Source organism: Microchirus variegatus, assembly GCF_963457635.1.
Source record: "Microchirus variegatus genome assembly, chromosome: 3".
NCBI classification, from domain to species: Eukaryota; Metazoa; Chordata; class Actinopteri; order Pleuronectiformes; family Soleidae; genus Microchirus; species Microchirus variegatus.
In genome coordinates this window covers 26900878-26927165 of record NC_139804.1, presented here as the reverse complement: position 1 = coordinate 26927165, position 26288 = coordinate 26900878, and the positions used below count along the sequence as shown (strand labels likewise).

The 26288-nt window shown below is 40.7% G+C and overlaps 1 protein-coding gene across 1 annotated transcript in view; it reads left to right on the top strand.

Moving 5' to 3' along the window:
* Positions 1–9107: 9107 nt before the first annotated feature.
* The window catches only part of pde2a (phosphodiesterase 2A), a gene marked incomplete at both ends in the record, with an annotated part of 157193 nt that continues 140012 nt past the window's right edge, over positions 9108–26288 (top strand). Inside the window, one exon of the mRNA XM_083886193.1 lies at positions 9108–9166. Within this exon, the coding sequence (XP_083742319.1) occupies positions 9108–9166 (59 nt within the window). The remainder of the gene's footprint in view (positions 9167–26288) is intronic.

Below are 26288 nucleotides of genomic sequence, written 5' to 3'. Positions count from 1 at the left end.
CAAAAAGCAACAATTTATTAAAATATGCACTCAGAAATCATTTCAGCTGTATAATGTGGAGCTCAACATCATTTTCCTCAGATTTTTTTTTCCCCTTCTTCTTGCAGCTCCTGATTAATGCAATTAAGTTGACGTTCTTCACCACGGGCACAGAGTAATGTCACCACGGCTAAAGATCACAGGGAAATATGCAGGAATACTTATGAAGTACACACAGTAAACATGTGTGTGCAGTCATTACGTAAGATTACACATGTAAGCTTGTATTATATACACATATATACACACACACATTTTAAACAGGAAGTAATATTTCTATTAACACTTAGAACACAGAGGATTTTGGCTGCTTTGTTCCATTATGTTTATATATTATTATATAATTAAGAAATAACTCACAATTTTGACTCAACTATAATTCAGAAGACGAAAAAACACATTTTTTAAAGCCTGAATACGTGACCCATAAACACTATGCTGTCCAAATAAGGAGTTGTGTTTTATTCCCACGGCAAATTTACCAATCCGTGCCACGTGAGCACTAAGCGTTAATAACCACTTTACATTACTAAATGTGCTATTAGTCTTGCGCTCACAGACCCTTAAGTGGATTATTCCTAAAGTGAAGGAAAAACAGAGTTTTAATTGGTTTTGGGAAAATTCAATACTGGGCGATAATTTGCTCTGATAAAACCGTGGAACATCATGTGAAGTTTGCAGATTTGAAAAGCAGTGAGAAGAAGCTTACCTGTTGTGGCAATGGCAGGATGAAAGGATGAGGGGATGAAGTAAGAATGAGATGGATAAGAAAGCAGGGATTGTGTGATACAGGAGGGTGTTAAAGCAAGCACAGCAAGATAAAGGACGGGGGGAGGGGGGGGGAGAGAGGGAATGGCGCGCAGACAGACAGATAACAAGAGAGATTAAGATAAGGAGGGATATTTGTGAGAAATGTCTGAACATAATGTGAGTACCAGAGGAACTTTTTAAAAGCAGTCAATTAATTTCCTCACGTCTAAAAAAACCCAGACAAAAACACTTCATTATTGCAGTTTAAAAAAAACAAAAAACCACAGTCTGTATGATTGCTCCTCAAAATGTCTTTCCTTTGTCATCTTTACAGTACGCCTCATTTTTGATTTAGACAACTGAAGCGACTCAATTAAAGCAGCTATAATTAAATTTTTATGTTAACAGTCACGTGACTATCCGCCACAACTTACTGTCAGGGAAGCACGTAGTGATTAAAGGTGCAGTTGAGCCTTTGCAGTTCCAGCGTGAATGTCAGAACAAAATAAACGCGACAGAGACTGGAGTGAACTTTCACGGGCTGTTTTCGTAGGACAGCAACAGACGCCTAATATGAATTTAGATACTTTGAAGGTCAGGAAAGATAGTGTTTACCATCGTGTTCAAGAAGAACTCATGAACTCACAGTCGCGACATAAATGTCAGGCTCTAGCGTTTTCTGATGAATCCTCAGATGCAACGGCCAGACTGAAGACAGACAGACCGACAGAACACACACAGGGTAATAGTGGGCTGTCACTCTCTGCTTAGGACGTCTACTATACACTATACTTAAAGGTCACATAGAGTGGTCCTGTTGCACATATATGTGAGTTATGGAGGTCTACTTACATATATTAAGTTGTTTTTATGGTCAAAATCCTCCTAGTTGATGTAAACGAGCCGATTGAAATCTGTCCTTTTCGAAGCGCTTGTCAGTCGAGCTATTTTTAGCCATAAATCTCGCCGAGAAGACAGAGTGTGTTGTGATTGGCCAGCCAGTGTAGAGCCTTCCCACCTGTGTTGTGATTGGCCAGGTATCTGGAATTGACGTAATCTATCACGTCAGCTCTCAGAAGCGCAGCTCCCTCTCTGGAGCGGTGGATGCACTGCTCCTCATTATCAAAACATTGTTTTAACAGTGTTTAAAAATAGCTTCGTCACGACTCCCCGCCGCAGTCCCTTTATGACTTTAAACCGGAGTCAGACCCAGAGTCAGAAGACACTGTTGCTCGTGAAACACCTCCACAACTGACGTTATTCTTCTTCTGCGGTTCAATGTACGCAACCGGATGTGCCCGGACTACCGTCCGGAGCAGGACGATCGGTTGTTCAGGAGAACCGCTGCTTACGTAACGTTAACGGGATTTTCAGTGATCTCGTTGAGCCCCGAGATTACAATAAAACACAACTTTCTCAGCAATGGCTGAACTGTTTGTTTCGAACCGTCAGGCTTCATAAACAAGGTAATGACGCAGATACACACCAAAAAAAACAGCGATAATAGGAACTTCCGGTCTAGTTCCGCTTTAATACAGTTTGTTTTATACCTAGTGAGGCAGAATGTACTCTGTAGTTCCTGTTAGTTACTTCTTTAATATCCTTTATCTTTCAGCTAATTGTTGGTACCAGTGGTGCTTTGGTTGACTCTCACATGAAAGCGGAACAAGAAGTGTAATACTTGGTGAGCACATTGGAGCATGGAGCAGCTGAGAATTGTCTCTAAACTACGTTCTTTTCTTTGGCTCGTGCAGGGTTCTGCAACCTGCTGTTCAGAGTGAACACCTCTTATTTAGAGATCAAGGCGATAAATGCAAGTGTTTTAATATTTTGCAATATTACACATGCAATATTAAAAAGCCTCGACACAAACTTGAAGGAAGCCATTCCTGGCGCTTAAAGGGATACTTACCCGATAAGTAATCGATACCGATTTGCATGTGGCTTTGTATTGCTAGAATAGCAGTAGTATTTTTATTTTTTAAATGAAGAAGAACACATTTGGAGTCCTGTCCATCTTTGGATCCACATACCTATTTATGCCAGCCAGGTTCACGATCTATCTATCTATCTATCTATCTATCTATCTATCTATCTATCTATCTATCTATCTATCATAGATTTTGCGCCTCCACATTAATTTTATATGGATGGAGAGAGGACAAAAATGGCTCTTTTCATCTGCAAGGTTGCAGACCTCTGCTCAAGTGTAATAAAAGAGAATTAGAGAATTACATTTTATAAGCTAGAATGAACCTGAGTTAAGGTCTCTGTTTATCTGATGGATAAATCAAAGGCAACTGTTTACAAAGAACACTTTCCAAGATCAACATAAAGTGTCCCAAATCCTTCATGACAGAATTTTCAGAGTAGGAACACCGTATGGCTGAGAGACATAGTCTAAACCAGGGGTCACCAACGTGGTGCCCGCGGGCACCTGGTAGCCCGCAGGCAACCAATACGGTGCCCGCGAGCTCACTTCACTTCACCTCACTTGCATGTATCCGTATGATGGCTCAGTAAAATATCTTTGATATTCTCTCGCGTTTGTCCTCACAGGCTCCAGTAGAAACATGGCGTCTCTCTGCTAACAGTGGCTATGCAACCGCGGCCCGCGACCATGTTATTTTACATGACTTTTTGAAACACTACGAAAATGAAACAAAAACTATTCTACAGCGACTTGACAATGCAGGAGCACATTATATGTATAAAAAAGTGGATTTTGGGTTATATAAACCCATAAATACTACACAGTGTCCCTTTAAATGGTAAAAAAATGGTGCATAAAATGTTAATGTGGTAGCCCTCCATATTATTTTTTACCCTTAAGGTAGCTCTCTGTCTCAAAAAGGTTGGTGACCCCTGGTCTAAACTGTTCGAGACAGAATGCAAACAAAAACACTTTGTACGCCCCCCAACTATCAACTCTGACCGACTACAAACGGCACACGGTTATAATGAAACATTATTTATGGCTGAGGTCAAACTGTAAACAGGATATTTTAAGCACTTGTTCTGTGTGTATTTGTTGAGCAAGGAAGTGAACAGAGTTAAACAGAAAGCCGAGTGAGCAATAAGCAATAAACGCACATGAAAAAAAAAAAAATAAAAAAAATCATCCCCTGCTTCGCCAACTTTGCCCAGTCCAGTCCAGCTGTGTGTGATTTGAATCCGCTCCAGAGCAGACACATCTTGTTGCACAAGATCGTTTCAGCTTCCAAGATGCACTTATCGCTTTATTTACTTCTGTCCATTCACTTTAATGTCTTATTTACAACTCTCGTCATGTCGGGCACAATATCTCACAGTAATGTCTCAGAACACAGTCACATATTAGAGCCAGTTGGAAGATAACGTTATCACAATTGTGTTATGGTGCAACAGAGAGCTGTTTTACAATCAGGCCATGGACACAGAAAGTATCATAAATAATTAAGGGTCCTTTCAGTCGGCACTTTCAAATTCCAGGAAGTATTAACGATTGATAGATCGGGCCTGCCTATAAATGTCAGTAAACACTCTGGGTTGGTGATAGAGGCTCTAATCAGGTTCTGATGTAATCAACTCAAGGAGCTGACATGGGAGCAACTCACTGGGGAATTCAATCAACTCAAGCATGCCATGGTTTCTTTCTCATCATACAGCTTTGTTGAATCCCAACAAGACGATTTCAGCTTTGTAGTCACTCAGTGTTTATATATTGATGTCAGGGGAGTTGTTTCGTCTCGCTGTTTTCTTGACCTTATCTGATTTGCAGACCTTTATCAGACTTTGCTGTGGGACACTCAAGGCAAACATTCTGGTAGAGTCTGGTAGTGATATTGATCCCACTAAGCCATAAACTTAAGCACGTCTCACACCCTGTCTGGCATTTTATTGCTAGATTAAAACATAATATAGACCGTTTCACTGCTTTGCACTGTCAACACATTCAATTTGGCCTCCAGGGGGAATTAAACGTTTCTAATTTTAATCTTCCGAAACAAAGAAATCAGTTTTTAATGAGGGGAAGGCTGTTCAGGGTCACATTAATGGGTTTCGCCAGTTTCAATCATCTATCGTTCTAACAAGAGTTTTGAAATGAACAGAGCTTGAGCTGGGCGCTTTACTCATCACTCTTTTTTTTTTTATTATTTACAACAGCGTCTCTGCTCGGTTTGTTTGAGTTCAAACTGGAACAACAGGAATTTCCACTCCCATAAAAATAGGCTTCACTGCATTTTATTGCACTGCACCAGTCACACACGACTGTCACATTACAGCTGCTGCCTCTTACTGTCACTCTGTGTGGTTGAAAGCTTTTATTCCTTTTTAGTTTTATATGACACTGACAGTACACTTGTTCTGGTGAACTAAATGCTTGCTGGCCTTGTTGAGGTTTCCCGACACTGGTTACTGTTGCTGGTGCAAGACGGAGGTAAATGACACAATTTAATAATGATTTAAAAATGAAAGTCTTTTTTGAATTAGTGCCACTGAAAATACATGTTTTTAGCCAGACGAGTGACACAAATCTGTGTGAGTTGCAGGTCACAGTTTTGTTTTGTTTTCATTTAACATGAATTCACAATCTGCTTGTCCAGTGAACACACCAATTACAAATCTGTATCGCAGACAAACAGCGTCTAGAAAGTGATAATACTCTTTATACCCTTAGATAATACTAGATATTTTTAAAAGACAACTTAAAACTACATTACTCTACCCTTAAACTCCTTTTTATTCCACCCCGTGTTGTGTTTTATTTGTATCTTTTGTTTAATTTCAAAGTTCAAACAGGGTTTTTACTTTTTGACTTAAGACTTTTCCCATGTTGTGTTTTATTGTCACTTCACCCCATGGAGTGGGAGTTAAGTATTGTTTTAGTGGCTCCGTCTGCTTGTTTGTTTGTGCTTCCACACTTGCACTTGCCAATATGACCAACAGAGGCCGCCAGATGCTAGTTGCGTAAATGGTTGTGAAGTCTGCCATCTCCAATTGCCTTGTTGTATTTGCTTTTTAAATTTTATTTCCCTTTTATTGTGAAGCACTTTGAGCTGTAATCCTGTTATTACAACCAGTTGCAAAAAAGAATCAAAAAAATCTGTTTGTAAATCTCTGATAAAAATAAACTTTATTCTCACTTTATTTAGCAAACACTTACCTAATGAGGTCATGGTCTGGTGAAGTCACTGTGGGTTGCCACATGAGTATAATATTAAATGCCAACTAGAATTAGACATAAAAAAAAGAAAAAAAAAAGATTTTTAAAATTACTAATTGCATTTTAGGGTCATTTGTGCCATCTAGGATTTCACTGCCGAACAATCTGTGAAATCATGGACGCTCTGTGTGTGTGTGTGACAATTGAAACATGTCTATGTGCGCATTGTTGTTGCGTGTAACAGGAGTTGTCGGTGTGTCAGAACAACGAATGCTGTTCAATGTTTGTCTGCTGATCTGACATTTGCTGTGTGCACAAGCGTTTCTGACAGCACAAACAAATCTATCAATCTATTTCCCCCTTCAGTTCAGAAATCCAAATATTGAAACAGCTCAAAGATGAAAGAGGAGTGCAATTTAAAAAACAACAAACGCTTTTTCTCCTGCTGCTGACGAGTGTCTGTTGTTGGTGATTGTTTGACTCGTGTCCAACAGGACAGAATGTTGGAGCACACACTGAATTATTTGAAGCCTCGGGCCTCAGGCATTATTGTCCTGATGGAAAAACTCATACACACATACATACATATAACACACAGCTGAGCTACGTGTGACATGTGCACACATACATCCACACATATGTACCATGGTCTCCATCAGTCTGCTATAGCTCTTCACAGACGCCCTTTCTTTCATCCACACTTGTGAATAATTCTTCCTCTGCCACCACTCAAGTCTCTGTCACATTGTTCTTTTCTGTCTCTTGCTGTCTTGTCCTTGCTTGTAATGGACAGCTCCTGCTGGGGGACCTGCAATAACTCCAAGCCTTCCCAGCCACATACCTTTGTCCCTCTGTATTGTCCAAATTAGTGTTTCATGAAATTTGGTGCCACGTGCCTCTGGTTGGCATATATTTTTTTAACCTGACAACTGAACAGGGTCTCAGGCACTGCAGCAAAGTGGCTGCTTTTCAAGTTTTTAACTGTATTGTTTGAGTGCATTCTACATCAACATGAGAGCACAGGCCACAGCGTCTACCCAGACTCCAAACGGGCCGTAAAGACCGGAGTATGTGAGCACATGTATAACATAGATCTCATTTTTAGACCTGCTTCTTCCTCTGTAACTGTGAAACAGTCTGGCTTTAATCACTATCTGTTTATACAGTGACACGGAGATCGTCCACATGGCACAAATTGGGGATAAACACAGGAAAAGCAGGGACACCTCAGTCATGTTTTTGATGTCCACTGGCACTGTTCCTCCAATGAAAGACCTAATATATGATCAAACATGAGATAAACACCAAAAAGGCATCCACAGATCTATTATTCATGATAATGATAAATATTGCACGTACTAGCCTAAATACAGTATTGATGATTTAACCCATGTTTCCATATATTAGCTCACAACACTGCTGTTTCTTGCAGACATGATTAAGTTCAGTGTGTTTTTGCAGGCCAATCAATCACAGTAATAATAATTTTTTTTTAAACACAATTTTATGTCCAAGTCGTTTAAAGCACGTTTTAAAACTTGTTTTCAGTTGTGGTCTTTTGATTGGGAAAAACAATAGTACAGTAACAGCAGCAGCAGAACTCAGCCACTGAGTTATTAGTCTGTTAAAATGAGAATATGAGGGGGTAATCTGTAATCCAAACATAAACACACAGTACAGCCCCACCAGTGGGCCGACAACGCAACACTGAGCCTATAGTTTCACTCTTAAAGAGGAATCGGATGGCGACTGCTTGGACTCACACTCAACAAGTGAGTTCATTCACTGCTCACACACACACACACACACACACACACACACACACACACACACACACACACACACACACACACACACACACACACACACACACACACACACACACACACACACACACACACACACAGGTGTTTGCAGTTACTGCTGATGAACTCAGGTAGGAGTGTGTTGGAACCGTGCAAGAAACTTCCTGAGGTCACCAAACCGTGAACTAATAATAACGTCAGTGATGATGATGATGATTATCATGATGATGAACAGATGCAACAAATCTGCTCAGAGAGGGACAAAGATGTCAATCATTCTCAAGCGCAGATGGTGCAGGTGGATCACAGCTGCAGCGTAGAGGTTTTAAAGGTTCCACTGCCTGTATATATTTATATTATGGCTTTATATTGCAGGTTTGTGGAAGTATGAAGTCGAGGTGTATTGTTGAAAAATGCTTATTGGGTCTTTGAAACGCAGAACATCCGAGGAGACTATTTATAGGCCTAACTAACATTTCAAAGGCTCCTGTTTCAACAGACCTTGCTCCTGCTTTTGCGTTGTGTGTCTGTGTCTGTGACTGTGTGTGTGTGTGTGTGTGTGTGTGTGTGTGTGTGTGTGTGTGCGCGTGCTGCAAAAGGCCATAAAAGGCAGAGAAGATCTGTGTTGGACCTTAAGACCCGAGTGTCCCGTGACAGACTCACTGGAGTCGTGCGCAACATGTGGTTTACTGTGGATCCGTGCCAGCAAGAGGCGATAAGGTCTGTCCTGTTTGTGAAGGGAGGAGAGGTAACAAACAAACCAAGTGCGCGCGCGTGTGTGTGATCCACACGGAGCACGAGAGGAGACCTCACAGCTGAAGCGTGGAAGTTTAATTTTTCATCTCCACGGATTAATCCTGACACGGAAGGAGCAGACACGAATCGTGGATGTGCGTGTTTTTTCCCGTCTCTACCGCGCACGCGTAATTTGACGCGTGACTGTTGATGGGTCCATGTGGCGCTGATCGTGAAAATCCCGGTTGACACCACACAGCCCCCCCCCCTCCCCTCCTCTCCTCTCCTCCCACTCTTCTCTCAGCTCAGCCGTTATATCCGCGCTCACCGCAGCTCCGGTATCAGTTACCGGGTCCCGACCAATCCCCGCGCGCTCTCACACACACACTGAGGAGAGCGATCCAGAGACAAACATACACACACAGCGGGGAGCACACACCCGACTACCCAGCATCCATCCATCGCCTGTCCTTCACCCCCTTCCAGCCCCACCACAGACAGACGCACAGAACCCCCCCCCCCACTCACTTCACCTCCCTCCTCCTCCTCCTCTCCTGCCCTCACCCGCCTGGTCTCCTTGACTTGACTGCAGCTGTTTGGGTGAACCGGGGAGGCGCGAGGCAGGATGCGCGATGGGACAAGCGTGTGGACACGCGCTCCTCTGCCGTAGCCAGCCGCCGTCCTCCGATATGTAAGTGCGTGCGTGTGTGTATATGTGTGTGTGTGTGTGTGTGTGTGTGTGTTTCGGTTCAAACTGCTGCTTATGTCTGGAAGCTACTTTGTATACAAACACATGGCACAGAGCTTTGAGCCAAACAGAGTAGTGATGTGGAGTTAGTAGTTGTAGTTGTACTGTGACCTGCTGGGTGTCATCCCCCCCCACAGACACTATCACCATCATCACTACATCATCACTACAGTGTGTCTGGACTTCTCTACAGGAGCTCAGTGACCTCACTCTGTCTTTGTATCTGTCATGGTTTATCCACTGCATTGTCTGATAAAGCCACTTTCTTCTAATAGGCTATTTCCGTAGGGACCGATACACAATAATCCTCCTCCTAATTGAATTCTGTTAAATGTTTTTTTTTAAGGCTGTCTTTGAGCAAACCACCTGGACTGAGACATTGTTTTTGACTAAATCTTTGTCCTGCTCTACTTTGGAATATGGCATCATTTTAAAAAACAAACAGTGTGGTAAAGAACCAACTGTTGACAGTAGAGGTAGAACTATTAATAGGGTTGATATTTGCCATTTTTAAATAGGCATAGGCTATTTATTCATCGTCAAATCACATTTAATGTTTTTTGCTCTCTGGAACTTGATAAATGCTCCTAAATCACTAAAAAAAATATTTTCACCCAAAAGTCCTATTTTATTCGTTTTTTCCATATAGTTCAAATATTATTTTGTACATATTTTTATTAAGATATGAAAGATGAGTGATAGAAAATGCGCTGCACATAGATGTGCTGTATGAAAGTGTGAGTGAATGGCAAAACTGTAGTGTAAAGCAGCTTTGAGAGGTTATCGAGACAAGAAAAGTGCTATATAAATACAGACCGTTGAACATTTATTAAAAATGTATGTAAGTTAAGTAGGGATGTGAATCTTTGGGTGGCTCACGATTCGATTCACAACAGATTCTTGATTCAAAAATTGATACAATGCATAGTGTGTTAAGGCAAGTTATGGCATCAAAACAATACAGTTTGTATAAGATAATGTGATAATGTGATCACACAAAGGCAAACTTTAAAAGTTAACTTTTATTCATTCAAAACGAATAAAAACGTACTTACTGTACAAAAAATAACTTGCATGAATAAAAGCTTAGGCTAGCTGCCTTTTTCACCCAGAAGTTACAAAAATAAACTGTACACAAATGACACAAACGGGTGTTTTGTGTGGTTTTTCAAAATAGAAACTGAAATTTTTAAAAAAATCGATTTTTGAAGTATGTGAATCTTGGATGATTAGTATCGAGATTCCTATGTGAATCAATATCCCCCCCCCCCACCGCTAAAGTTAAGTTAAAGTTAGTTGCACATTTAAAAACAACCTCAGTGTTGTACAAGTTGTCGGGTCCTTGCACTGCTTTTGAAGAAGCAACTTCAAATATGATCTTTATGCACAATAAAAACAAAGGCATCTTTGTTTAACCACAGCTGAGTAGAGATTTACATGCATCGCAGTGCTGTTGACACAAAAATGCACATTGGAAAAGACCGACCATAAATGATGTTGTTAACATTTAATCATATGGAGCAGAAAAAAGGTAAATCAGCCTTATAAACACATCAGTCAAAAAATGTCCAAAACAGCGTTGGACCAAATATTATCAACAAAGTACTGAGCATTTATTGATTTAATGCCATCATTTTAAAATGATGTATTACTAAGAAAGGACGTATAAACACCCAGCTACAACTTTATAACCTGTTACTCTGAAATTAGCACTTATTAATATTCAGAAGTGGCCGACAAAAGCATTAAATGATTCATGAAGCACTGATAATGCAATCATCTACAACTTATGAATGATATATGAAGAGTGTCTTATAAGAAGGCTGCACTCCCTCCTATCGCCTAGTTCTTTAGATAAACTGGAGGATAAATGCTGCTGTCGAGCAGACTCTCAAAGGTCAAATTAAGGCTGTGTTACAGTTTATTTTTCATTTGGAGTCGAGGGTCAAGAAAAGTTGACATTCTGTAACAAAACAACCCAATCATGTTGGTGAAAGGAAGCCGACGTTGACATATTATAGTAGTTAAATGCAATAAAACAGGGCAGTCTTTGTGAATCATGTGCTGTGGATGAGTCAGAGAGGATTTTGTTTTGTGTTGTTACTTCACGGTGCTTCTTTTCACCTTTTGTCTGATTAGCATGAGTTTTTTTTTTTTTTTTGCTGCCGTCTGTTTTGGAAACATGAACTTTCAAATGTCAGGGCTCTACTTGTCTCTACTTGGTGTTAAGCTGAATGTTAGTTAGTGAAATTGTGCCCTTTACTGAACCATGTTTGTGCCATCACACCAACCACACACTGCTTTTGATACACAGATACATCTGCCATTGAGGGAGTTGAATGATTGCAATCACGCACGTACTGTGCAACTACTGTGTTTGTATTTAAAAATGTTTTAATTCTGCTTCAGATACGCATGCTGTCCACACTATCCCAGAATCCCAGATGAGTATTAAAACACTGACAATCAGCCGTGAACAAAAAGCTCAGAGAGTTCACAGATTACTTCTGATATGGAACTGAAATACTCATCTGGGAGCAGAAATAGTCTTTATCTGGAAACCCAGTTTTCTAATTCTAGGGCTCGATGGACACTGCAATCATTTGATAAAGACAGTATTTGTGAGGGAGATTCTACATCCCTGCAGCAATTCAACCGTCCTATAAAGATTTTCAAATTTTTCTACATTGGAGTGGCTCAGATGCCTTTACTTGAAGCTGCCATTCATACTTTATGGATTCTCCCTGTATGAAAGGACAGTTATTTTTGTGAATGTTGAAAGCTTGTGCTCTTCAGAGAAGGAAGTATATACACAGGAAGGAAGTATATACACAGGAAGGAAGTATATATTGGAACAGTGAGGCCAATTCTTTTATTTTTACTGTATTGAAATTCATGTTTGACATTAAAATATGTCAAGCAAGTGATCAGTATTTCACCTTTTATTTCCAGGTATTTACATCAAGGTATGTTCATCAACTTAGTAGACAGACGGAACATGTGGAGAACTTGCTGGTTAGTTTGCATGTTCTCTCCGTGTGTGCGTGGGTTTTCTCCGGGTTCTCCACTTTCCTCCCACATGTCTAAAAACACGCAGAGGTTAACCAGACCCTCTAAATGACCTGTTGGTGTGAATATGTGAGTGAATCGTTGTTTGTCTTTATGTAGGCCCTGTGATGGACTGGTGACCTATTTCAGCCGGGATTGGCACCAGCAGCCCTTTTGACCCTCATGTGTAGGATAAAGCGGTAGACGATGGATGGATGGATTTAGTTGCCAATCTTTTGCTTGCAATAACTACATCAAGCCTGCGACCCAATGACATCAACAAACTTTTGCATTTTTCTTTTGCGATGCTTTTCCAGGCTTTCGTCTCAGCCTCTTTCAGTTTGTTTTGGTGGTTTCTCCCTTCAGTCTCCTCATTGGCAAGTCTGAACATTGACTTGGCCAGTCTAACATCCTGTTTTGGCTCATGAGCAGATCCTTTTCTTTCTCTTTAGTAGTCTTTGTTTTATCAGTCCATGAAACTTAAAAATCCTGTACCTTTTGTTCCTGAAGTCTTCTGTGCTGTTGCTGACATCACGGACAGTTTTTGTAGGGTTTTTTCTTGTCGGGTTCTCAAAATGTTTCTGCCATCAACTGCTGAGGTTTGTTGCTACGTACACCGCGGCTTTCTTTCATCTTCCGGACATTCCAAATAGTTGTTGTAGCTATGATCAATGTTCATGCAATGGCCCTGAATGATTGTGCATCGTCTCTCAGGTCAAAATTGCTTTTCTCCCTCAGACGGCACTCTGGTCCTCATGTTGATTTACACTTTTACACTATAATGCTGTTTCCATCATGGTGCGGTTCAGTTTGGTACAGTACAGTGTGGTTTGGAATGATAAAGCCCTGGGTCAGTACCTTTTCTTGGTGGACTTGGTGTGTGTTCTAGGGCTTAGATCGGGCCCAAAAAAATCAAGCCCGATCCGAGCCTGTGCACGTTGCGTCCGAGCCCGGCCCGACACATTTACTGTAATTATGAGCCCGATTTAAACCCAACAATTTTTAAATACGTGAGCCGTAAATGTACACGTACCTCAACGTCCTTCCCACAGCGGGAGCTTGTTGTACCTGCTGCCATAGTCTAATAAAAACATTAACAGAGCCGCTGAGATCCGCTTCCATGAAACGCATATGTTGCTAATGACAATGCACTTCCTGGTTTTTAAATGATGCGTTCACAGGAGTGACCCAGACCGTACCATTTTACTCTGGTATCCCAAGGAAAGGGTATTGAAAATGAAATGGCTAGGACCAGTTATTTTGGTACTATTCCTCATGGAAACATTTGGCCTCAGTTTTCCAATACTTTTCAAGGGTACTGTGTATAGAGTATTTGTGGAAAATGACATGCATCTTTCAAATTATGTTGATGTTGAGCATTTTTATATACATTACAATTTCATTGTACAATAATGGAAATTGAAATAACTGAAGAATAGGTCACACACAGGCCACACAGTCCCTGTCAGAAAAGACTAATCCTCTCTCATCAGGTGTTTGTTGACCAGTGTGGGAGAAAATCACTCGAACTGTGGAGGAATAATGAACCTGTCGGGTTAACTTCACTGATCTCTGATATAGAGTGACTTTCAGTTGTAGCTCTCACTCACTTCTTTGTAGCTGGAGTCAATCATGAAGTGTGATTACAGAAAATACAGTGCACGAGTCCTCATGGTTTACCCACTGGGGTATGTCACCTCATGGGATTTGGGAGTATTACAAGTAAAATACATAGTTTTAGGCTGAAAAACTGCCATTTTCTCTCTCTGGATTTCTGGATTAAAGCTGGATTAAGGTCCAGTTTGTCATGTTTATCATTTGAAATATTGACGCAGCTCTGTAGTTTGAGGAATTATATTCTGTCTAAGCTTCGGCCTCTAATCGCAGCCATTTGTTCACATTTGATGCGTTCTTGTTTATCCACTGTTGTCATCTTGCATCATCGCAGCAAACGAGCATCATCCCTGTAATCTCTATTTCGCCGTGTGAGCATTCATGTGCCAGCGGGGAGCGCATGTGAGGTTTTCAAACTGAAAAATATTGCAATTTATTGGATTGACGCCAGGAAGTCAGATCCCTACCAACACACACACACACACACACACACACACACACACACACACACACACACACACACACACACACACACACACACACACACACACACACACACACACACACACACACACAGAAGTAGACAGCAGCAGAAGCAGAGTTGTAACCTGACTCCTGATGTATGTGTGTGTGTGGGAGAGAGAAAGGATGCTGACATTGCAGTGTGTTATCATCAGTAATGGACTCATCAATACTAAAATATTCACAGAGAGATAGAGGAAGAGAGAGAGAGAGGACGGGCATGTAGAGAGGGAGTTAGTGAAAAGATGATGAATCTGAGAAAAACCTTTGTGTTGTGTTTCCTTTTATTTTGCTCACGATTTTGTGTATCAATGTGTGTTTAATGTAGAATGTTCAACTTAAAAGCATTAAATTCGCTGACAGAGCTACATTTTGATTTCCTGGAAGCCCAGAACTACACATGCAGTATTCATTTGAAAGTGCAGTGCACAGTGATCATGATACTTCTGAGCCTGCAGCTGATAATATAATATAATATAATATGATACAACCCCCAAATATTTTTCCTTCAGTTTATCTTACATTTCAGCTGTGAAAATAAAGCTGACAAATTGCCAATCACAGCTTAAGTTTGTATTGTCACAACTTATACATTCACAAGATTTGATCAGTTGCCTTTGGGATTCTGGGTTTTTAATTGAAATCAATAAACCAATGAAGTGATTACAGCTCAGATGTTTTCCTCTGGCTATAATAAAGTAAAAAAAGAAGTAATAAAAACGTAGTTCTGTCAATTTTTCAGGAGGCCTCCTCTCCCCTGGATTTAATCGTGTGCACATCTTTCGATTATTTTCTCTCTTAATCATTTGGTCCATAAAATGTGTGTCCCAAACGTTTTAACGTAATGATTTTTCTCAAATGTCTTGTTTTGTCTACAAACCGAAATGAGTTAGTTTTATAGAACAGTTATTTCCGACCACTGTGTGAGCATGTCATTTGATTGGACAAGAGGTATTCTATGAGCGCTGCTATAGACTATAACTGCACTGCGACTTTTAATTGTAGTATCACTCCACTCCACGACTGTGCATAATAATCATTAATTACTCTGACTGACTGTTCAACCTACACTGTTACGCTCACATTTTTCCGTCATGGTAGATCATCATATTTTTTTTAATTTCGGGAACCTGGGTTAACAGGATATAGATAGATAGATAGATAGATCCTGTGCAACATTTACAATGACAACACATTTACATCTGGTCACAAAGGAGAAAAAAGCACAAATAGTATAATTAGTGTTCACACTGCATGCTATTTTGCGTTACAGCGTTTTACCTCTTCTTCATGTGTGACGCGTGTGGTTCCCAGCAAAAATAGACAGAGAAAAGATCTTTTAATAATGACATTGACACTCTACCAGGGATTATTACATAAAACTGACACTTGTTACCGTGGTTTGTGACCAGGCTGAATCTGATTACATGAAAAGCACATGTTTTTAAGACAGGCATATTCTCTTTCTCTCTCTTGAACCAGAACTTTCAACTCTTCACTAACAATTGAACCACTACACCAGACAGTTGGGATTTTTAGCATGTTATTCAATAAGTACAGAAGCATTGAACAATTGGACATGTGCATTCAAAAGTTTAGACAAGGTTAACCTCACCTGGAAATGTTGTAGTGCATTTTAGGTGCATTCTGAAATTGAATCCAAAAGCCAAACATCCCTAACTTTTTGTGAGTAGTGTATATTAGCAAACTGTCACTGGGTTTAACTCTAATAATAAGATATTTGTTGACATGAAATAGTTGGACAAACACAGGGTCGTGCTATTGTTCAAGTGTAAGGTTAGGTCAATCTAACGGTGTTGGAACTTTTGCACAGGTACAGTTTATCAGAAACTAAAGTCATGACGTCGTGCCGCGCCGCAGCGACGCACACGCCCCTCTTCCAGCGTAGAACAAAAATATATTTTTCCCCGAAATAACATTTGAATTAAATTATGAATGGTTGTCAGGAGAGGACGAGGAGCAGGAGCAGGAGCAGGATACTTCCGTACGAACCTCCTAAGGTGCTTATGCGTCACCAGTGAGGGAGATCGTGGCAGTGAGTGGGCACCGGTTTGATGCTTAATATAAGCGTGATGACTTGTGCTTCGCGAATAAATATAGCCTAAGCAAAATAACCTGTGCTGTCTTGCAGATCGGAAAGTTCATTAAAAAAAAGTTTCCGGGGAGACCGTTTACTGACAGCAGGAAACGATGGAGCAGTGAAGTGTCGGATTAACTCATACAAACCAGCAAAGCATCTCTGAACAGAAACTTTTCTTCTCTTGTCACACAGTGAATGGAAATGTACAAATACATGTACGTGAATCCAAGTAGTTGACTTAACACACTCGTTAAATAAAAAAACTTAGAAGCTTCTAATTCTCAACTGTTTTGTACCACAGTGCTAAAAATGACACCCATACAACAGAACATGCAGTATAAGGATGTCCATATGACTAGTTTAAAGAGATAACCTGTAACTCTGGATAATTTGGTTTGAAGAAAATAGGAGATTGTTTGGGTCAGCAATTTCAAAACAGAAGGAGAATATTGAGAACTTTGAGAGTTATTTGAAGGCCTCCCTGCTGTGTTTTCATATGGCCAGATATATTATTCAAAAGAGAGCTTGCAGGAGAGATTCTGAAATGTTTCTTATGGCGCTTTTTCACTATACAGCTGTAGCACGGCTTTGCTTGACCAGGCTCTACTCCAATTTTTTTTTCTTTTCGATTAATGATAGTGTCTGGTACCTGGGGATTTATTTTAGTACCTGCTCTGGTGAGATTCCAAGCGAGCTGAGCTGATACTAAAATGTTGTCAGACTGCCGGCCACTGACTGGTGAGTCATGAGAATCAAAGCGAATGCTGAACTGTAGATCAAATAATAAGACTTTTAAATCCTGAAAATTTAGAAAGGAAATGTCTAAAATCTCAATATTTAACACAGGAGCCTGGTGTATTTAGTGAGAAAGCCGCTTATTGTGAGCTGAATCACAACCCGATTTCAGTTCGGTGACTGTGTCAGACAGAGTCTGTGCTCCGGTCACGCCGGAAGTACTGAACTTATCTTTTAAATTAACTGATAATCTAATGATTCAGTATGTCCGAAAACAACTGCTTCGCTTGTCACTAGTTTGCGTGTTTGTGTCGCGTATAAAACGGCGTCAAGGCAGTTTTGTGCAGCCGGGCTTAACCTAGTTCCCTGGTGTCCTAATGAACATGTCTGTGACATGCTTTGGTCAAAATACCATAAGGATGAAGCACCACAGCAGTTCAATCACCCTGCCAAAACAGCCCTGTTCAGAACGCTCTGTTTAGTAGTATCTCTTTAGGTCCACCTTAAAAAAAAAGTCAAACGAAAAGGGACAGGAAATGACATCATCATTTGGAAAAGTGATCATTTGCAGGCTCTAGCAGGCACATTGACGTCATATATAACATGTATCCACCGGACAGATAAATCCTCTGAGGCTGGAAGTTTGTTTAGGACTCTGTGCTGCACTGTGGAGACAAGAATAGAACTTTTCACGGACTTCCGGTTTTCGGATGCTGTTGCCCTCGCCAGCACTCTCACATGTTTTTTACGGACAAAGCGGAGCTCTGAGAATTCCAGGAATTTAGCGCATTGTGACGTCCCAATGAGCGCGGAAGTCAACATCGCGTGTTTCATCTCCTGTACTTAGACTGAGGAGGACCACAAAAACATGAGTGAGTCATCTTTTTTCACACTTTGTCGACTGATAGGGCCTCCAGAGTCCCAAATATAAGGATTTAAATGATTAAAAAGTGGATTTTGCATAATATATAAGTATCTGACTAAGGTTATCACCATGTTAACAAAGATACGGCAGCCTACACAGAGAAAGATGGTTTGCGTCCTAAAGTAAACAATAATTCACAACGCAATTTATTTGGTGAGAAGGACCAAACTGATTCAACTCAGTGCACCTTATAAAAGCCTTAACATGTTCTGAATATTTTTGTGTCTATTTAAGCCGGAGGGTCGGGATGTCGGCATTAACTCGGTGTGAAACGAGTGTAATCTGCATAATTACATGTAAGACAACTGTCTCTGTCACTAACAGACTGGAAATCTAGGTTCATCATTAACTGTAAATGTTGTTTGCTTCTTCTTGATTTCCCCTTTCACTTACCAGTGGTCTTTATTGGCCAGTATTAGTCAGGGTGATTGATCAGTGCCTCGGGTCTCTTTTATCCAGATTGATGCATCGTAGGCTTTTATTGTGAAAAATGGGGTCTGTGAATTTTCTGTGCCAGCTAATTATGAAGTAAATGGACCAATATGTCAAAGAGGTTGAGCCATGGAGAATAATTACTACTGTGTTTTTGTGTTTAAGCTGTAAAGATTTCAGTAGAGTCGGCTATTTGAATTCAAAATGAATCAGACACACACACACAGTTTCCAGTGTTATTGTTGACTCTGGTTTTTAGTCCAGTTTGGTTTTACATGTAACTAAAGAAACCATAAATGTGTCTGTGCAATTACATCCTTATTCTGAACAAAGATAAAACATGTATTACTGATTAGACTTGTTTGTTGTTCTGTATGTGAGGAAGTGCGGGTGTGATTTGGTTGTCAACTGTGTTGTTTCTATTGTGAGTTCTCCAAGAGAATAGAAAACCAGGCCAGCTGGTCACTTGTTATGTCCACTCCTCACACCTTATTAGGAGGAATTATTTTGGACCTGGAATCTAGAATCGGGTTAATCTTAAGGTTGCATACAAATATTGAAGATTTAAGTTCAAAGCTGTGGAGCAGATTTAGTGTTGGTACAGGAAAGGTTCGGATTATGCGTTGTGGCCTAACAGCTGTCGCACGAGTGAAGAATGCAGCTCCAGGGAATATTTTAAGTCAATTCACTGTGTGTGTGTGTGTGTGTGTGTGTGTGTGTGTGTGTGTACACAAGTGTCACTGGGAAAGGCCTGACAGCTCCGGCTTCAGCAGCTTCTGTCAGTCGTCTTATCTCTGCGAATGTTGCCACAAACAGGTGTTTCCGTGTGTTCTGTGTGAGTGGAGTTGCAGTGCGGCTAAATTCAGTTTGCAGCTTTGTGTTTTTCTATGGATAAGGTTGTGTTTACTGTAAGAAATCCAAAGGACAACTACAACTGTGTTTTGTCATTCGCTGTAGCTTGTGTTTGTGTGTGTGTGTGGGTGGGTGGATGTGCTTGTGTGTCTTTACTTATAGCCTGAGGAGCAATTAAATTTGGATAAATGTGTCACAGACTGCCAAGGACATGGTATGCAGAGTAAAGAGTTGCATCTATTTTAGGGTGAATTCCAATTCCTTGCTTAACCCTCAATCTCAAAAATGCGCGCTCCCGCTATGTGCAAGTGCTGTCCCGATTCTCAGTTGAGGGGAAAGTTAAAGGGCTTTATCGCCCTCAATATTGAGATTATCCGAGACCACCCTTGGGAGCAAGGGCTACCCAGAATGCATTGTGTGTTTTCACATTAGAAAGATGGCGTCGAAAGCAGCGAAGCGAGTGCGATACAAATTAAGTATTTTCTTTGTTAATAGAGATTTAAAACATTATGAAAACCATTGTATTATCTTAGTTTAGGGCCCATATTATGGATTACTGACGTCATTGTTGCGTAACATTAATTTTTATTTTACGATCTTTTGTCAATAGCCGGCTGGTGCGCACATCAATAAGCCGTGGTGTGTGGTAACTGTCAGCTGAATATGTCCGTGGTTGTGGTATTTGTATGAGTATCATCTTATAACTAACTGACAACCTAATAACTTGACTGACAAACGGATCGTAATAAATAATCGTGACGTAAATGTGTTCTTCTTCCTCTTTTTCGGAGTTGACAGACTGGACGCAGCTTTCGTGTTATTCTGCCCCCCACAGTCTGAAGACGTATCTGCATTTAAGGGGTGTCCCATTTCTAAGTGACAGATTAACCCTCAACACTTGGTTTTAAGGCCCAGTTAAGATTAAGGGTTGAGCTTGAGGGTTAAGATAGGAGTTGGAATTGGCCCTCAGTGTGTGTGTGTTTAAGTTTACTAATTTCTTCAAGCAGGTGGTCTGTGTGTGTGTGTGTGTGTGTTAAGGCAAATGGACAGACATTAAGGGTCATGGCTACAGAATGAAAAACAGAAGGTCCTAACAGTTTGCTGCAAAGTACACATACCTTAAGTGTATGGGTATTAGAATATAAGCCTCAGGTGTCATATCTTTTTTTTTGCCCGTACAGAGATGGTAGTAGTGAGAGTTGCAAATCCTCCAGAGTACTGACTGTGTGTGGAATAAAAGTGACGGAAGGAGCGGCCTGAGAAGAGGCAGGAGATTAAAATGACACAAGACGAATGATGTGAATAATTTATGAATCTTAAATCCAAAGACATAAAATTCCCTTTCACACAACTCAAAAAATGTCAAGTTCCCAGTCCTTTTTCATTCCCACCAACACACACACGTTATGTGTGTGTTCATTTTGTGCACATAAAGAGACTGAATGGTGACTCACATCGTGGCCAATCTCTTGAGACCCATGGCACTGTTAAGCTGAACTGATTTAATGCTGATGTCATTTGTAGTCTGTAATTTTCTTAAATTACGTATATAACGCATTTTGTCATTGATTGATTTGTTGTTTACTGCGTGGTTTCTGTTGCGTCTCTCAAACTGTTGACTTGAGGACCCCAAATTTTTAAAGATGACAAACAGTTATGACTCACTTAAAACTCCATTACATTCAAACCCTCACTGGCGATTCAAACACAAAGAAGTGCTCACAATTTTCAGAAACTGATTAAAAAAAACCTGGTTGTTCAGCAGTTGGAATAAATGCTTCTTTTGCCCATCTACTACTGTGCTGCTGCTGTATACACAGAAATACTCCCTCAATCAGATCAGATATTGCTCGACAGTGCTCATTTTCAGATGAAAGGTGCAGCAAACAGACCATGTTACATTGGTTTTGTACACGAAGACCAAACATGTATACGCATTTAGTGTAAATCAATTTTAATTATTATAATGTCACTGCTGGATGAGCCTGCTGGCTTTTGTGGAGCACAGTCAAGGGAAATGCAAGGGAAATGCAAGGGAAATGCAAGGAGTTTGGTTAACTTATGGCACTTTTCCAGCTCGACTCCATTACTATAGTACCTCCTCAATGTGGACGGGGACATCATAGCACGGCTGCACAAAATACAGTTAAATTTTATACACGACACAAACACGCGGAAAGCAGTTGTTTTTGGTGTACTGAATCATTAAAATGGGTTCATTAAAAACATTAGTTCTGAACTAAAATACGGCAGAAAGAGTTGTGATTCAGCTCATGATCGGCGGCTTTCGGCGGTGCTCTCGATAAAAATACACCACTCATCTTTTAAATATTAAGACTTTGGAAATTGCTTGCGACTTAAATGTTGGAGATTAACACGTTTTCAGGATTTTTAAGTCTTTTCAACTGATCTACAGTGCGGCATTGTTCGGTTAGTTTCCGCTGACGACACTCTGACCAATCAGTGGCCTGACAGTCTGTTGACATCATATTTTAGAATCGGGTCAGCTCGTTTGGAACCTCGCCAGAGCAGGTACCAAAGCACCAGGTACTGGTGCTAATGGAAAAGCAAAAAAGAAATTGAGTCTAGCCGCCCCACGCTACAACTGTATATTGGAAAAGCGCCATTAAACTTCAGCCAAGCGTCAGTTTTAATGTGGCCGTCTGCTGAATTGTGGCTTATTATGGCAGAATCTGTGTCCATGGTGGAAAATTAACCAGCTCCCTCTGAATCTATAGATCTTAAGTAAAAGGCTCAGTCTCTGGGAAAATCTGCTCTTGTACATCCTTTCTTGTTATTTCTGTTGTTGTCATGCTGTCAGACGTTGACCTCTTTGTAACCCAAAGTAATTCTGCTCTCATTAAAGCAGCAAATATTGTAGATGTTACGTTATGTTGGCGCTGCTGTGCTGTCTCCACTGTAGAGAAGCAGAATACATTCCTGTGATCTGGTTCCTCTTGCCCTGACCTGACTGCAGGGCTTTTTCTGATCGATCCCCTCGATTGACTGACCCACACAGAGATAAAGGATTTAACTGTCCTGACATCCCCTGACATTCAGGAATTCTATGATCATTTTATGATGGCTTTTATCCGGAGGGTTGCTGGCTCAAATCCTGAGACAGGTGAAGGGCTGGGGTGACCCTGAGCAAGACATCCAATCCCTGTTGCTTCCCGGGGTGCAGAGGTGCTGCCCACTGCTCCACTGTGTGTTAATTTCTGGTGTAATAATAAGGATGTGTTAAATGTAGAGGTCAAATTCACAATAGTTAATTATACTTTAGATATACTGTTTACGGTCTGCGGGTGACAATGTCATCCTGTATTTTGATATTACTCCATTAACACTGTTTTGATGCCAGCTCTCAAGTGGAAACACAGTGATGATGATTCAGATCACATTGGAAAATAATCATTGGAAAATGGCTCCAGCTGATGACAATTGTGTTTACTTCTTTACCATTCTATGCCTCTACATTTGTGTGTAATAGTTTACACCTACTTGTTTTATCCTTTTTTGTTTTCTCACGTCTCCGTCCTGAATTTTCCACCTCCTCGCCTGCCAGACAGGCGCACAGAGGGAGGTGTGATGAAGGGAGAAAGAGGCTGCTGTAGGTAGCTTGATAGATGAAGGGCAGATGCTTCATCCACAGATTTGTCGAGGCTGCCTGGCAACTAATGGAGTCACAGGTTACCTTACATATAGGGAATTATGTGTCCCAGATAAGGTCCTCTTTTGATCTGTGCTTTTGTCTGAATTTGTTTTTGCATGTGTGTATAGAGATGATTTCGATCAAAGGTTTTGTGACAACTGTATTATACGCTACTATATGCTAAACGTTCGTGTCCTGGTGTTTTCCTTTTCTTTCCGAGGCTGCATAACAGCTGACAGCCAGCAATCAAATCATGCCTCACATTTTTGATTTCAATTACTTTCTATAAATGTTGTGGCCTTTCTGCATGGAGTTGGCATGTTCTCCCCGTGTGAACGTGGGTTTTCTGTGGGTTCTCGGGTTTCCTCCCTCAGTCCTGACATGCAATATGAGGATTAGGCAAACTGGACACTCTAAATTGGCTGTAGGTGTCAGTGTGAGAGTAGATGGTTGTTTGTCTCTATATGACAAACAACTCTATATGATGGACTGGCGACCTGTCCAGGATGTACCCTGGCTATCGCCCTATGTCAGCTGAGATTGGCACAGTTCCCCCTGATACTCATGTGAAGGATAAACTAGTGGAGAAGATGGATGGAAATGTTGTTGTGTGAACCCTCAGTCAGTGATGCAAGTGCAATCATAAAAACTCACCAGAAAACTGTTTTCAAGTGTTCTGAGTAGAGCTGCAATAAGATTGGTCAGACAATAAATATTTAGTCAGCTTCAGTTTTGCAGTTTCTAGGACTGCAGGTCAGATAAAAAAGACATTTTGATTGCTGCTTGACTGATGTAAATAAACCAGTCCTGACAGATGTGCACTTATTTCCTTCTCCAGAGTATTATGCAGAAAGGAGCTTGGGATTATTCAATAAATTGTGAAAATGCTTGAATATATTACAGCCAATGATAAAAGATGCTTAGTACTAAATTGGATTTGCTTGATTGATTTTGACACATTTGTCTGTTGTGCTGGCTTGAATAAGATAACAAAAGTATCCCACTGTTATTATTATGAGCAGTTTGTGTGTAACTACTCAGTCTGTGGGAGGAAAACACATTTTTAATGATCCTATTCCTTATTGAGGCTGTCCAAGTTTTCTCAAGTTGGTAGTATTCAGTTCCTGGTCAGTTGTTGAATTTCCTTTACCACTATGAGATATACAGTAGAGTAATACTCTGAAGAGGGCTAGGGTTCACTACATCTCAACTGAGTCCAGATTACATTTACATTTAAGCATTTAGCAGTTAGTTATCCAAAGCGGGGCCCATGGTTGGTGTAGTGGTGAGCGCTCTCGCCTTTGCAGCAGGAAGACTTGACAAGACAAGAAAATTGGTCACTCTAAATTGACCGTAGGTGTGAGCGTGTGAGTGAATGGTTGTTTGTCTCATAATGTGGCCCTGTGATGGACTGGCGAACCGCCTATCGCCCTATGTCAGCTGAGATAGACACAGTACCCCCCGCAATAATGGATGGATGGATGTTATCCAAAGTTACTTACAGCTACATTAGCTACATAGAAGAAGTCTTGGAAAGAAATCCACGAGATAGGAACAGTGGACTGACAGAGGGTGAGAGTGCAGGAGTGGATCCAAGATTACTTTATTGTAGGTCTTCTTTGCTGCTATGTTTTTTTTTTTTAAAACAGATAAATGCTTCATAAACATGCATCATAAACTGGATAGCATGGTCAAAGACATAAAAGCTAACTGAGTCCTTTGTGCTAAGGTCTGTTCTCTCCACACTTGCCAACACTGTTTCTGAATTTTCTAAGGCTACGTTTACACGAGCACGGGTATTTTTTTAAAAATGGAGACTTTCCCCTGTGTTTGTGCCTTTCGTTTACACACAAACGGCAATTTCGCCTCTGAAAACGATTCTTTCTAAAAACTCCGGCAATAGTGGAGATTTTGGAAAACTCTGTTTTCTCGTTTGCATGTAAATGGAGAAAAACAGTTTTAGGCAATCTACGCTCCAAAAATGCGACCTTTTTACATTTGGTTATGATCACTCTTACATGTTTGCATTTATACAGCTCCTATATTACGTAGAGGAGCAAAGATATGTTAGGGCTCGGAGATGAGTCAGACCGTGTCACCGTCAGCTTCGCCAGTTTTGGGTCTGACCTGGGCGGACTGCTGTCTGGTCGGAGAACTTATTGTCCCGGAGGAGTGGCGTGACAATTTTAGAATGTCGTGATCATCGCTGCTGTCACTCTGTCACTTGTATAGTTAAGTCCATACATCGAGGGTGAGAGGTCAGTCGTTGTTGTTGTCGATGAGGATTCTGATTGGCTTGTATGGCTTTCTCCTTCTTCTTACACTGCCGTCCACAGGCTTGGCGTAGTTATGATGGCTCTGGACAGCTTATTTATGCGGGTTAATATAAATGGAAACTTTTTTGAAAACGATGATGTGTGCACAAAGTTATTTTGGAAAACGGAGGGAAGAAAATATCTGTTTTTAAAAATATCCAGCTAGTGTAAACGTAGCCTGAGTCTTTCTTTGAAGACTTTCTTCTTGACCAACCGTTCGTTTCGGTACACGCTTTTTCTGCGTTTCCATTAGGAATAGTACCAAAATAACCAGCCCACACAGTTCCATTTTTCTGTACCTTTCCTTTGGTTAACAGAGTCATGGTACAGTACTGGTGGAGCTAAACCCATAACAGTTAGCTGATTGGGCAACAGCAAAACATCACTCACTTGTGACTGGTGTTTCTTCAACACCTGCGATCTATTCTCATACAAAGCTTGATGTGTTGTTGAGACAAAGAGCCACAAACCAAGCAGGAAAAAAACTACTGCTGGAAGTCCTCTGTTGTGTCACGTTCAATGTTTTCTGTTGTTGGCGCTAAAACTACATCTAACAAGTAAAGGTACTGTTCTCAGGTACTTGGCTGTACTGTTCCAAACCGAACTTTACACCATGATGGAAATTATTCACAGACAAGCCAACCACACAAGCAGCAATGATCACCTCTTTGTGGAGTTCTGGCTCCTGTTACAATAGTGTTGTGGTAAACTTTCCTCTAGATTTAGACAGAGAGCAGGTTTAATATTTACTAAGTTGTGCTGTGTGTGTGATTTGAGCGTGTAAGTTATGATCCTGTTAGTTTGCCTGCTCACCCTTTAATACAGGTTATTTTTACCCTGCACACCTGGCGAGAGCACTTAACCACAGT